The sequence below is a fragment of the Watersipora subatra genome, chromosome 11 (genome assembly GCF_963576615.1).
Source record: "Watersipora subatra chromosome 11, tzWatSuba1.1, whole genome shotgun sequence".
Taxonomy (NCBI): domain Eukaryota; kingdom Metazoa; phylum Bryozoa; class Gymnolaemata; order Cheilostomatida; family Watersiporidae; genus Watersipora; species Watersipora subatra.
The window spans coordinates 7,423,179-7,438,697 of record NC_088718.1 but is presented as its reverse complement, the minus strand read 5'-3'; the positions used below and the strand labels follow the sequence as shown (position 1 = coordinate 7,438,697).

General features: G+C 34.1%; 2 protein-coding genes across 2 annotated transcripts in view; one reads left to right on the top strand and one right to left on the bottom strand.

The window, feature by feature from the left end:
* LOC137408220 (dual specificity protein phosphatase 16-like) overlaps positions 1-3,964 on the bottom strand; it is a 63,209-nt gene extending 59,245 nt beyond the window's left edge. The window contains exon 1 of the mRNA XM_068094637.1: positions 3,888-3,964. The gene's annotated coding sequence lies outside the window, so the exon portion shown is untranslated. The remainder of the gene's footprint in view (positions 1-3,887) is intronic.
* Positions 3,965-13,223: 9,259 nt separating this feature from the next.
* Positions 13,224-15,519, top strand: part of LOC137408146 (rootletin-like) — a 45,355-nt gene continuing 43,059 nt past the window's right edge. Inside the window, exons 1-2 of the mRNA XM_068094538.1 lie at positions 13,224-13,301; positions 14,468-14,602. Of these exons, the coding sequence (XP_067950639.1) occupies positions 13,263-13,301; positions 14,468-14,602 (174 nt within the window). The 5' untranslated portion in view covers positions 13,224-13,262. The remainder of the gene's footprint in view (positions 13,302-14,467; positions 14,603-15,519) is intronic.

The following is a 15,519-nucleotide window of genomic DNA, read 5'->3' as shown; positions in this document are numbered from 1 at the left end:
CATACAGTGCACCCTCAGGATATGATTACCCTGATATATGATGTTTTCACCTTACCGAAGTTGAACATAGTAAGATTTTCACCTAACCATACGATATTTATTTCACCATAAGAATTCAAGAAGATTTTTGCTCGAGTTCAAATTTGGCAGTCGGTGTGCTTATTACGTACGTCGAAATAACAAAGAGGCTGAAATGCGGTTCGTCGACAACATTTTCACAACGTTTAGAAGAGACACGAGGACCGACTTCTTTCAGGTCAGCATTTCATGTGGTAAATTTTGTGAAAAGTGCGTAAGCAAGAGCAAATATTCATTTTTAGTGTTATACTCCATTTTACTATAAGCTTATTCAGCATACGCCTATAGCTACAAGTATCTGTACTTAATTCGTTAGCTCTGGAATTGGATACCGATACAAACATTACAAGACAAAGGAAAAATGATTTCTCTGACAACAAAGTTGGAGGTCAGGTCATAAATAAATAGGAAAAAGGCGCTTGTATTGTTAATATTGCCAAGGAATATGGTCGCAATCAATTAACAATTGTGATTATTGATATTGAAAACAAGAAATTCGTTAAAGCAAACACAAGGAGGAGCTTAGGACTGATGACTTGAAGAAGTTCGAGGCCAGGCACGAAATCAGCGTTCAAGTGGAGCAACCATTTAGTAGTAGCAAGGAAGTAGAAGAGACGGAAAAACCTATATCGGCAGAAAAATTTCAAGTGTTTAATTTACTGGTACATAAGAACGATATTGTACAATGCATGTATAATGTAAATCGTTAATTTATCTTCTTTGAGTGGTGTGTTTTTCATGTTTTATTCATTTCATTTTTTATTTTATGTCATGTTTTACTTATTTCATTTTGATTTTATGTTTTATTTTCCTGTTTAATCGTGTCTTTGCAGGCGGGCCTGTTTTCTACTATGTACATACAAATCATCGAATGTATGTAACTCATATATAACTAGCTACTCAAGATATTTGATGCATCCACATTACTTTCTAGAGCCTGCTAAAGCTTTGCCTTCTAGGGTATAAATACTTACAAACTTCCACATGTATGGTTACATTGATTCTTGTGCACATTTCATGCAAGAAAAACTACTGCACAACCTTTTCTGGATCCTTTTCACAAGAGTTAGCTCGCTAGCAACTTTCTGCATTGCACCAGCAAGCATCATCCTCAAGTGATCAAGTAGGCTATCTTCTACATTGCACCAAGTTAGCTTGTTTTCTTAGAGCACTCTTTGCACCAGCAGCAAAGCTGTGTCTTCCTGACTATTTCTGCTTTTCATGACTCAAAAATGTTAAACTTCTTTTAAAACCGGTTGAGAAAATAGCGACAGGATTAGACAACTTTTTTTAGCCTGCTAAAAAATTCCATTTCCTTACGTATAAAATTTATTTTTAGGTGTAACATAATTAGCATTGATACGTCTTTGCCACCTCTCTGCTCTACTCGCTACATGTACCAGCTCAAATCATGTTTCTCCAAAGGTATGTACATACTGTATAGTAAATAAAATTTCACTTTTTTTTTCGATGGCAATTAAATGGTCAAGTGTGTGAGAGGCCGCTTTCGATAACTGCATCGCTCGGCCTTTTTTGTTGAATTAGGTTGAAAAAGGTTTTAACCACTCATGGTAAATGTTATAGTGAAGACAGAAACTGTTGAAGAATGAAGTTTTCGTGTTATTAAGTTAAAATTCAGTAAAATAGCTAAAAGATATACTAAAACTTAGTTTCAAGTGTGAGTTTAGTAAGCTAAACTTATTTGAAGTAAACGGAAAGTTTATATTATACGTACATCTTGAAGGTAAGAACTTTTACTGTACATGCTGCATTTGGTACACACGTTGCATTTTATTGCAGATCGTAATCATTAAAATACACTGAATACAATACAGTTATTGTAGGTAACTATAATTGCTAAAGTTAACATACTATTTTGTTGCTAATTTTCAATATGTACACATTTTTATAAAATTTTGACGATTTTTACCAGGGGTGTTTGCATTGTATAATTACAATGGTGTCTATACTCCTAAATACGAATTTTTCACCATATGATGCCAACCTTGGAACAGAGCAACATCGTATCCTAAGGGTGCACTGTATTTGTAAGGGGGCATTACGACTGCTTTCAAAATCATGATTTGGTTTAATCAATGATGTCATCTAGACTGTATGTGTTAACAGAGTTATATAATAGAAATGATGAAATCTTGTCTGTCTATAAAATAAGTACATCTAAATTTTTCGATGACCACCTCGACAAAGTTTTTCCTATATACTTTGTCAAATTTTGGCAAATATTTGACACCAGAAGAAATTTTCAACATACACTTTTGTACGTTTGTATTTTCTCGACATGTTGATTTTTAAGTCAAATGAAATAGTTAAAATTACAAACAAAAGTTAATTACAAGTTAATTTAAACTTCGCCAACATGTAGTGTTGGGGGAGCAAGTATTTATATCACTAGGCCGCTACATACAAACAAATCTGAACAACATAGCGGAGTCTATATTACTGTTTCCACATTATGGTAAACAACTTTTTTAAACTATTGCTTGATTCATTTTGTCTTTCTTATACATAACTTAGGTTTTACATAACTTTAAGCAATCCATTCGGTTTTTTTTATCCGTTTTATTATCTGTAGTAACATATGTAGTATATCTGTAGTATATGTGTTTTCTTTATCTATAGTAATTACCAAGAAGTTATCCTATGTATTTTTTTGACTGAAACAAGTTACACAGTAACTTAATAAAACATTTTTAAGCATACAATCATTTTAACAGATTATGTAATGAATTAACTTTGTGTGTAGAGCTTTGGCTGCAGTGAATAAACTAAGCTACATTGTATCTAATCCTTATGGTTCTTTTTAATTCGATGCTTTATCGATCATTTCCAACTAGCGTCACAATGCTGTGATAAAGAATCTGATGAAGTCAAAGAAAAGCCAGACTAAAAAAATTCAAATGGCATGTAATGACAAACAGCCACCAACAATACTTGTATCTTAAAAGTAGTCTGCTAAAGTATACAAATCATGTCACAAAGTGAGTGAGAATTTTAACTTTTTTAATATGCAGCAGTTAGTTGTGCGGCTTTGAACGCTTGCTAATGACAGCTTACAATGAGAATGAGACGATAAAATGGGGTTTTCATGTATTTTCACATTGAACTGTTCAGGCAAAAGTCAACAGAGAAAAATTGTTGCAAAGCGTTCTCTTGAAAGAAATGTTAATTAATTATCAACCTAAACTACTTTCAACAAACTGTATCCATGTAATTCAACAAGTGAAACGATTGCAACACTATTTTAAACAATGTTCAACTATTATTAAGCATTTAACTAACCAAATACGATCTAAACAAGCTAAACAATTTTATTTGTGAGGATTAGTGCATGCAAATGCATTCGTAACTGATATGAAACTGTAGACTGCTAGAAATAAACAACAAATGTATACTTTAATAGCGTGTTTTGTGCTTTGTAAGCTAATATATGTTTGAGTACTGGTGTGAACAAATATTTCAAAACGCATTTTCAGCGTGTCACTATTTAAAGCGATGAGAAAATGACGCTAACATGAGTTTGGTCAATAAACTACGTGACATTTAACAACCACACCTTGAATCTTTTACACAAACACATTTAATACAATAAAAATGTCACCACGATTTCACTGCAATCTAAAATGTAGAGAAAAGCGTGTAATAGTTCACCAGAAACTCCATATAATTAAACAGCTCCGCACTAACAAATTTCAAAATGTGCAGTGTTTTTGGGCGCGAGTACAGTAGAAAGAAGCGTGTGGTACCTGGCGTAGCTTAACCATTCTGTTTCAAACATATATCAATTTTACCTCAGAAATTGAACAAATTACAACCACTTCCTCTATTATCCAAAATCGAGCGATAACTGAACATGGACTGATCTGTTTTTTCGTTGGTTATTACCGGAAAACTACCCCACCTAAACCTTAGCCTTTGAAACCATTGTCCGTCATAGATTTGTTTAGTTTAGCTTTCGTTCCAACAGTAGCTCGTTTGTGAATCACTTCTTTAGTAATTCCCCAAGCTAGCTATTGTGAAGAAAGCTAAAGACAAATTTGTGTAGCTGAGAGCCTATATACAACGATTAAGGAAACGTTTGATCGAAGCGCGGAGCAGTAGTGATAGTGGAGAAGGGCCTACCATAAAGTGCTCAAAAAAGTGATTTGTTTTATATTAGGATGGATAATATGCTGAAATAATGTTCTAGACCAGAATTTTATGCTGATTCTGAATATCTAGTTTCTACACTTCGAAACTAGCCCCCAGATTAATTATAATGTATTACGTAATACAATATATATAGATAGCATATATATGTATGTATATACATATATATGTATACGTATATATATATATGCATATGTATATATACAGCTATGTATATATATACACATATATACATAGCTGACATAAGAATAGTAGAGTATTGTGTCACCAGCGTTAAAATTTTTTAAAAAATGACCATACTAATAATTACTAACTTGGAATCTAAATACTCAATCAACTCAGCTTGCATATATATATATATATATATATATATATATATATATATATATATATATATATATATATATATATATATATATATATATATATATATATATATATATATATATGTGTGTATATGTGTGTATGTGTATATATATATATATGTATGTATGTATATATGTGTATATATATATATATATATATATATATATATATGTATACTCAGCTCAATCAACGACCTTATTACCCTCTTATAGAAATCATATTATTGTAGCCACTATCAATTTTATTCTCAATTATCATATTATACCACATTATATTAGCTTTAATTTTTAATTATGAGGTCAACAGAACACTATTTTTTCATGAAAACCTCAATAAATAATATTCACAAACAAACAATAGATTAATAATATAATTTTATAATTAACAAGTTCGACCATTACAGAGCAGGACTATGATACATCAAACTAGATCAAAATTTGTAGCTGATTTCAAATATCACATTATGAGATTTCAAAAATGCATGGATTTGAATTTATATTACCTATAATATTATTATGTAAGTTATATGCGTAACTTAAAACATGTATTAAATATTATTGTGAATACTACTCAATTCCATATGTTTTTGGAGCTTGTTCTGAGTATGTAATTGACAATTCTCTCAACTGGTCACAACACTTTTATAATGTATTATGAAATACATGAATTTAATGATATAATTTAAAATTATGCCAGTTTATCATTTGGGAAAAACAAAGAGGTTGCAACACATCAATCAAGATCAGAATTTGTAGTATATTTCAGATTTAATATTTATATCTTTCCAAGTTGCATAGAGTTTAACTTATACACGATATTATATAATATAATGGATTACATAATTTGTCTGTCTGTCGGTCTGATGTAGTGCCATGGCTGTGTGTTATCTCCAACACATCTATAAGAATGCAAAATGAATTAAAATATGCCACAGCTGTTTAAAGATTTGACCAAGATGTAGAATCTCTTTTTTCTGTCTGGTGTGAGGGAAAGGTATCATGAGTGGAAATATTCTGCAAACTTTCAAACACAACCTGATACTTGATGTATAATAGCCTACCTTTACGAACATCGTCATCAGAATCTGTATTCTCTTCTTCATCACCAGTTTTGTTTCCACAGTCCTTGCACTGACACATATCTGTACATTTGAGTCCAGCCTTCTGGCACTGGCATCTATTGGATGAACATCCTGTTTTACATTGACAAAAAATGTTTTTCATCGCATCAGAAGGTGGTGGGTTCTGTGTTATCCATGTGATTTTGAGATTGCCATTAGACAAAGTTTAGCCATGATTAGTGGGTAGGGGAGGATCAATTGTTGGCTGCGCAGCTCTACGCCATATGGCTGCTTAGTAACAAGCTCTCATTACATGCAGCCTCAGTTCATCTTGGGTTGGAGGAAGGTTAGCTTGGAAAATCCTTGAGGGAGAGCAATAAACCAAATATCTTGCTTCATTGACCTTTTCAGTTGTGTCAATATTATAAAGCCTGCATATGAGTTTCTCTATAGAGTGCCGAGTATCATCACTTACCTCAAACTCCAAGCCCAAAGAGCTTAATACGTTGATGAACTCAGGGTTCTGCGTGAGCAAATTCAGAAAGGATTTCTTTCCCTTTGAATGAAATGCGCTGGTACTATCACAACCGCTGAGTGCATGTAGACCCAGAAGTGCCTGGCAGTAGGGTGGTGTTAGAATACCTGATACATTTCCAATGTGAATGTATCGCATTTGTTCTTTCTTCTCACGGAAGTAGTACTATTGATCTGATGGAAGCTCATGTACCTAAGATTAACCAAAGATTAACCAAAGATTAACCAAAGATTAACCAAAGATTAACCAAAGATTAACCAAAGATTAACCAAAGATTAAAAGATGTACCAATACCTTTTGTCCATCTGGCGTCTTCTGGCAGAGTCAATCAGCAATTCTATAAAAAAGTGAATGCAAAAAATTTTATGTCGATTGGTTAGCTTGGAAGAAATAGAGGGCTGAATAAGTCATCATAATCATGCAGCTTATTTGTAACAGGACTTCAATTTATCACCTGCTGTCAAGGTTTGTGCTTTGGCTAGCGTATCTCTTACAGTTTTCTTTCCCGATTTCTTCAACCATTTATCTTTCTTCTGACATATGCTGTACAGCTGAAGTGAAAGAGGACCACTTCCTCTAACACTGCCAGATGACCTTGTTTTTTGTGGTTGTTTAGAATAAACCCATGACACAAATGATCAGTAACAGAGCATGACTATAACATGGACGGAAGTCACCAAACACCATGCAGACTTTCAAATATGTTAACACAAATGGGGCACAAATGACATTATTTGCTCTTACTAAACTTGTAAAACAATGTGAATATAGAGATTTATTAATGATATTTATATAATTTATGTGTATCACAATGGCAATAAAAACAATAAAGAGCAACATTATTTAGTGCCCAGTGGTGACATGGATGAACACCACAGTACCCACCTCTTCAGAGCTGGCAGTATCCTCTGCTGAGTTTCTCTTCCTGTCTGGACTCAGCTCTTTCCAAGAGTAACTTATGGCAGTATTTTTTGTAGCATGCACAGTGACAAACAAGGTTTGTGTGTAACTCATGTTCAAGAATGTTAGCTGCAATTACTATGTTAAGTTCATCATCCAACACAGTCAACTTCTGTGTGCACTCCTGAGCAGTTTTCCACTGCTGTGCCGTGACCATAACCAAGGTTTTCCCACATGTTTCCGCACAATGGAAGACACACTCCTCATCATCCATGCTTTTATAACTCTAAAATGTGAAAACTTGACTCATAACAGTAATTCCAAACAGAAAAATGTAGATTTTCCTAAATTTTAGGAGTTGTCCTCACTCAAAGTAAAATTGTTTTAGAACTTCTAAATGTGACCAGTTATCGGTGTATAAACTATATCATTAAACTCAGCATAAAATTCTGGCCAAAAATCTGGTCTTACCTTATTCTCCATAGTTATGTTAATAAGAGTGAAAGATAGCTCTGGGCTGCTTCTCCACTATGAAGGACGTAGGTGGACTGTATGTGGGAGATGGAAGATGAGAGGAGGGAGCCAAGCAAAAATGCACAGACTATATCCTATTAATTTATTTTTTTGTAACTTGGAAAACAAACATTCTAGCTCTATGGCTTTGTTGAACTGCGGTTGAACCAATATACATTTTATGTACTCACAGTGTAACTACGTGGAACATTAGGTGCCATAGCGTTTATTTGTATTTTGTTATGTATTGTATTATTATTGTTATTGTATTATGTTTTTGTTAATTGATAGCAATAGATATTAAACTATTTGACTTTGAAACTATTTACATTTTTTGTATTATTATGTTTAATGACAATGCAAGTTGCATTTTCTTTTCACAAAAAGCCCTTCATTGTATAAAATTAAATTGCTCCGTTTCAATTTTTCATAGGCATATATATCTACATGTATTTCTCACGCCTTTTCATAATGTTGCGAATTGGTGGCATTTTTTTAGTTGTTTTGAAAATCCTTTTGATAAAAGCACCTAAACATGGCTTATTGTTAAATTTATTATTGAATTATGGTCAAAATAAGCCATCAGTACATTTCTTTGCAGCAACTATTCTTGTCATTCTTATTCTGTTCATACATAAATTCTTCTAGGACTAGCCAATTTGCAAAATATTCCTTTATATTAAGAACATGTAAAAAACACATTACACATGAGTCAACCATTTTATTTGTTCTCGTGTAAAAAATTCAAATAAAAGGAAACAAAAATGTGAGCGTTATAAATTTGTGCTTTTTGTAAATAAAATCATATTGGATACATTAGTGTGTTGCAGCTGGATATAAATTAGATACAATCTAGAACAGCGAAGGCTCTTCAACTATTTCAGCAGACGTTGTAGCCGGTACCAAGTTTACTTGATTATGCCCATTCTTGTTGTTCTTGTATTCTGCGTTAGATCAGACAAATGTAACACTCTGAATACCTAATAAATTACTACACAGTGGCAGGAGTTTTGCAAAGGATAAATTCAAACTCTGCGAATTGAAAAAAAAATGGTGGAATCTTCAGAAGGGACACTGGCCAATGATGAAAATCTTGTGAGGTGTGACATTTATTAGGTGAAAGAGTTGATATTTACCCTACACAAAAAGGGCTTACGATTTTTAAACAGTTCCAGACTAAACAGATTTTGAAATATGAACAGCAAGTTTGGAAAAGGAGTGAAAAAACCAATACTTAAAAGAGAGCAAAATTAGAAGGATAAAAAAAATCTGTTAAAAGAGTTGATACTGCTATCATTGCAGCGGGACTGAAGTTGAAAAAGCCCGAAGGGCTATGGGTAGGAAGAATTCAGCGGAATTATGGATAGATAACTTCACTGTTCAACAGGAAAGTATTGTATACATATATTCGAGACATTGGATATAGATAATTCATAGGATAATAATAGAATAATAATGTTCATAGCATAATAATAGATAAAAACAGAGTGACTGCAGGACCATTAATAGAAGAATAGCATGTCACTGCTTATGGAGATCAGTCTTGACAGTGAGTTAGATTGGTTTATTCAGAACAAAGAAATATCTTATAATCTATAATTTTTACATAATAGTTTCAGGAAGACACAACAATGTTAGATACATGCAACTACTACAGTACAGTTGTATGTTATGACTCGTCTTAGATAATTTACAACACAAAGATTAGCGCAAATTTTGTGTTGGAAGTTGATTTAGTTGAGGATCAAGAAGAAAGCAAAAGGATTAGAAAAGAAAAGAGTATAGATTGAATCTGAGCAAATGAAAATACATTCAGTTAAAGAAACCATAGGAAAATTCAAGGAAAAAGCAGAAGTAGCAGCTGTTAAACATGTGGAGAATTTGTTCATGACCACAGAGAGCGCTATGACAAATCAGAGATGAAAAACAAAACAGACACATTGCCGAAATGCTTTGTTTGTGCAGAGATGACTCACTTGGCCAGAAACTGTCTACAAAGATTTGACAGAAGGGAGGAAAAGACAATAAAAGTCCACGCAGTGGCAAACATGAAACCACTCAGATGAAACATTTTCCTGACTAGGAAAAGACGAACTGCTGTACAAGAATTCAAAATGAAACTAAAATCTAGAAGGAAAATGATAAAGTTTATAGTTAATACAAGAGCTGATGTTACGGTAATTAAAGCATGAAACAGCGCGCCAGCTTGGTTTGGACTTAAACGCTACAAAGGGAGAGTTAAGAGGAGTGGATGAGAACCTCTCTTCTATAAAGTACAAGACATACCGTAAAACCTCTAATTGCACGTCACCTCTATTTGAACGCCACCACTATATGACCGCCACCATGGGAGCAGGGTTGAAAAATAGAGTGCCACTCTCTAATTGACCGCCACCTCCCTTTGACTGCCACTTTGACAATCTTTGATCTTTACGAACCCATAATGTCAATTAGTTAGTAGAAAAGTGTCCAAAAGATCGTATTAATAATTAATTGTTTACAACGATAACAATTAATTCTCTTGTTGTCTAACTCCAAAGCTTTTTGTTTTTTTCGTTAAAACTTTGAAAGCAGCATCATAGAAATAATTGATAACTGTCTCAGGCATAGATATATATACCTATATACTTAGGTATATATATCTATGGTCTCAGGCTAATAGTAGTTCCTTATTTAACACAAGATTGATACTTCAAAGTACAGGTATATTAAAACAGTTTACATTTATGATGGTAGATGAATGACTAGATTAACGGTTAAGGTTGCGTTTAGCGAGCATAACTTTTAGGCATTGCATTTGTGCTAAATGCAAGGCGTAAAAGTATTGCTCGGCCAAAAAATTATTTGGACGCTAATATACACTAATTCAGCAGTGCAGAAGGAGAGTTGAGGTCAGAAAACATTGTGAAAGAGACTAGACAACCAGAAGAAGTTAGTTACATTAAAAGCAGCAATCAGAACGCAGCTTTCCGAGCAAAGGATGCAAATATTTTTGTTTTAAAAATATTAAGTTTTGATTCTGTATGTAATATAAGTGTGGTTCATTTATGTCACTTGTTCATGAATATATCTTTGTAGCATTTGAAAGATTATCATTATATAACTTATAAATTTGCAGATTTACAGCGTATTATTTGATAACATCTTTGTGGTTATCTTAACACGACTTACAATGAATCGATGCTCATAATTCCTGTTCTATTGCACATAAAAAGCAAGTTCTGGCTGCAAATTGTAGCAAACATATCATTGAGTGCAATGAACGTTTATTCAACATTGTGAAATATAGATATAAAATAGAAATATGTCTTCAAATTTAGAATAAAATCAAAATTGAACTCTTCAACAAATTGCAAAGCAGTACACAAGCTGCAGTATAATATCATTGTAGGTTAATAGCAAACAATAGATATCAACTTCACTTTCAAGCAATGGATATCAACTGATAGAGATATTTTTCAGTTTTTCAATGCATAACCATTAAGAGATTTTTGACAAGTTTGAGGTAAGTTAGCAGATTTATTGCATCCAAAAGGTTTAATATCGCTCTACTGGGAAAAGAAGGCAAAATATAGGCGACAGTCGCTTCACCCGTAAAAGGGTTAAATTTTTTTTTTTCCAAAGATTCCAAACTACGGCATTTTCGTGATGGCTGCGATTAACTGTTCGTTTTTGAGCTTTTTAAAGTTTATAATCACATTTCCGCATTTTTTGCACCTACAACACAGCAGAGTAAGACATGGTGAATTTTTTGATACCAAATAATAATACACTGTGTTGTAAACGTAAAAATAAAGCGAGATATTCTAAAGAACAAACTCTATGAAAGGAGTGGTGGCCATAAAAAAAGACCGTGGGGGGAATAACTCCGAAGAGTTGTCTTATTTGGATGCTATCGGTCCCATGGACGTCAGGCTCATCAAGGCGCTCCGTACACCCGTCGCAGAAAAACATGGTGAACTGATCAAAGGGAAAAGGTGACGTAGCCAATATATATACCGTATATAGAGAAGAGACTTCTGGGATAGCGGTTGACCTAGAAAAGATAACAGACGCCATTTATTAAGGCTTTTACGCAGTGAACAATCTTCTATAATTTATTTCTTACCGTTCACTCATTGGAAGACATTTTTTATGTTCATGGTTACATGTCAAAATATTCTAAATTTCTGTTATAATTAATTGTTAGTGGTTTAAGATTACTTACACAATATTGTTTCCGTTTTTGTTCTACGTTTTCTCGAGATAAGATTTTGTAATTAGCCCTTTTCGTTATCGAAATATGTCTTAATGTTTTTTTACACTTACTGTTCGCTACCCAGTATATGTAGAATTTCCTGGGCTTTTTGTTAGTGTTTAGATTGTTATGCTATAATGGCTCATTGTCTAGGAATAATTTTTTTATTGTTCTGTATGTGAAAATTCTTAGAAACTCGGCAGTCAGCAAGACGATATGATTGGTCGGTTTGAACGATAACCGTCAATCTCTAGGCCAATCGCTTATGTAATATAAATACTGCCACTAATTTTTAGGCAGTTCAGCTTGGATGTGACTCTTGAATTGGATGCTTGATTAGTATTACTATAATAAAGTCGTTATTGTTGGAGAAATATCTTTTATAATCGTCACTAACAGCAAGCTCACACAAAATGACTACAAATAAAGAGGATAATTAAATAATTATCCTTACAAGAGTTGTGTTCTCTCCTGTTGGTTTCAGCAGGTTACAGCGTTGGTTTCAGCGCACTCTGTTGGTTTCAGCAGAACGGTAGTGAGTTGGGTTCAGCTCCCTCCTGTTGGTTTCAGCAGGTTGTACAGTCAGCAGCGTTGGGTTCAGCGCACTCTGTTGGGTTCAGCAGAGCACAAGTGAGTTGGTTTCAGCTCCCTCCTGTTGGGTTCGGCAGGTTGTACAGTTGGCAGCGTTGGTTTCAGCGCATTCTGTTGGTTTCAGCAGAACGGAAGTGAGTTGGGTTCAGCTCCCTCCTGTTGGTTTCAGCAGGTTGTACAGTCAGCAGCGTTGGGTTCAGCGCACTCTGTTGGGTTCAGCAGAGCATAAATGAGTTGGTTTCAGCTCCCTCCTGTTGGGTTCAGCAGGTTGTAGCGTTGGTTAAAGCGCAGAGATCTAGAGCTAGGGGTTGTCCCCACCCCACTCTGGCGAGTTTTCTTCAACTGTTTCCTTCTAGCTAATCCCCTTCATGACACTCAGTGAGTATTCATGACATATGAACACTCTTTGAGTTGGCTTTGCTCAAACATGAGTTCATCTTGTTAAGTTATCTTCAAGTATTTTTTTGGAGTATGGATTCATAAAATAACCTTTCTGTTGTCAGTTCTGTAATAATCTTTAAAGTTGTCCTTCCTCGCTTCAGAAGTCCGCGTCGTTTTCGCGTTGTTTCCATTTTACCATGACTTACCAAACTTATTTTTAAACACAAAATTTTTATTAAAATAAATTTAAAATAAAAGATGCTGAACATTCATAACACGTGTATCCTTAAAATTAGTATTTGTTTAAGATTAACGCACAAGCTAATAGCGTTTACGCGTTGTTAGAGAAGCCGGTTTCGAAGCTTTTTGATAAATGGCAAAACTGTCCCGGCGTGCCCGTTGATTTCCCCTTAGATAAAAATTCAAATCTCCCGATGAGTAGCGAAGAGCAGAGATTAGAGTCTGCTATACAGGTAATTGTTACACTTGCTATTAAAAAACTTTCTCTCGATCAGTAGAATGCAGACAGTTGATAAAAACTGTTTTATGACTGAATTTCGATTAACATGGGGATCTGCATTTCCTGTACAACTTGATTGTCACGACTACTGTGTTTCAAGTCACAGTATGCGTATGTTCACGGTTTTTGTACCGGTTGAGAAGTGCATGTTTTTGTAATGGAAGCATGTTGACCACATCGCTTCAATAGTGTGATTGTAAGGCTGCTTAGGTAATTACTACTCCGCTCGTTGTCCAAAGCGATCGACCTAGTAAATCAATTTCTATTTAATAAGTAGTAATTTCAATTACTTGAAGTTTTATACTATTATTAAAAGATTTGTGTATGTATCTCAATAAGGTGTTTGTTGGAATATATTTAGGAATAGCACCACTTGTAAGTATAACTAATTTTGAAATGCTTGTTTCCATTTTATTCCCCTTTTTCTTGCAATCACATATTTGGCCACAATCATACCTGTACATTCCCAAACACACTGGAGCGATTGAAGCTGTTGTGGCTCATTTTAGTTTGCAGTAAATTCATGTATTCATTGACGATTGATGTCTTCCCAAATAATTATCTGCCGTATCTAATCGCAAGCGCAGTAGTTTTAGATGATTTGATACTGCTGGACCGATATCGTGCGCTTGTTCACTGTCAGACAGTTTTTCCACATTTTAATTTATATATGAAATTGTAAAGCGTTTTTAAGTTATACAGTTTTGTGATTCTCCGCTTTACTCAGTTGCTAATTTTATTTCAGTCTCAATTATGCTTGTTATCGGTTGCCCTCTCTCCTTTGCTTACCTGCTTGCAACATGCCTATATACTAACTAGTGTACCTGCTCTATTATAGTCTGCTGCAGAAATTATTATGTCCTTTTAATTGCCATTGCATGGGCTAACATGAAGTTTCAATGTGTATTTTGCTAAATCGACACTGAAGGTTATTGGATTGTTCATCACAATTTATTTGGAGATTATCTCTTTTAGGTTTTTCTAAATTTTCGAGGGATGGAGTGCTTATGAGTTGTTAACTAACTGAGTGTAATTACATTAATTATCTTTCTTGGAGTCATATTGGCCAGTTTTGTGAGAAATCGCTAGTGTATCGAAACTATTGCCTTTGCATCTTAGAAAATAGAAGACAACATCTTGCGAGGGGACGAGGAACTAACTCTACATGCAGAGGGGGGTCACGGCAGGCAGAAAGCCTCAAGTCGTGTGAGAGATATTGTCACTCGAAGCTTTGCTGATACATCTGCTCCTGAGGTCTGCTTATCGTTTTTATAGTACACAAATCTTAAGTCTTTTGTTAGTTGACACAAATGTCAGTTTTATTATTACTGGTGCCAAAATTATGAAGTGACTTAATTTGACCAAACTTGATCCTGCTTGTAAAGCTAGGTGTATGATAGGCTAGATTAGTGTGTCCACGTTTGTGATAGGCTAGAAAAGTGTGTCCATGTTTGTGATAGGCTAGCGTAGTGTGTACACATTTGAACTATTCGAATTATGACCCAAAGTTCCTTTGGACTTTCTGCAGCTTAAAAATTAGCTCTATCATCACATTAGGCAAACCCCCCTCAGGGTGGTACAAGACTGTAGCATATCGTACAAACTCTCGCAAATAGTGCTTTTGTTCAGTATCTGTTCAAATTCGAAACAAACTTTATGTCATAAAATATTAGTCTCCTTCTAGTTTTCTTTTCACAATCTTTATTTTATTCTAAGTATATGTCTACAATTTTTACAGTTTTCATTCACAGAGCCTGAACAAACAATGATTTTATCATAAAAAGTGATACAAATACATACATACATTTGTGAAGGACTATTCAAACATCGTTTCGACAATTCTAATTTTATGAAGACGGTGAATGTTCTCTTCATTGCCGAGTTATATTAACTTCTGTGGGCCCAACACCTTGACTAGCTGCAGTGCTACCGCACATGTGGGCCTTAATATGTAGGAAGTATATTTTTACTAAGTTATGAAATAAAACACATACACCAAAATAACATATCATGCAACTTCATAATAAACTTCGTAATGTTTTTGTTATATTGCTACATGTCAGCCTAGAAACTGCATTTATTTGAATGTGCAAAGATGATGCTCCCTTCACTGTTATTAGCCTAATTATAATATAATAATTAAATAATAATATATTTAAAGTGTTATTTTT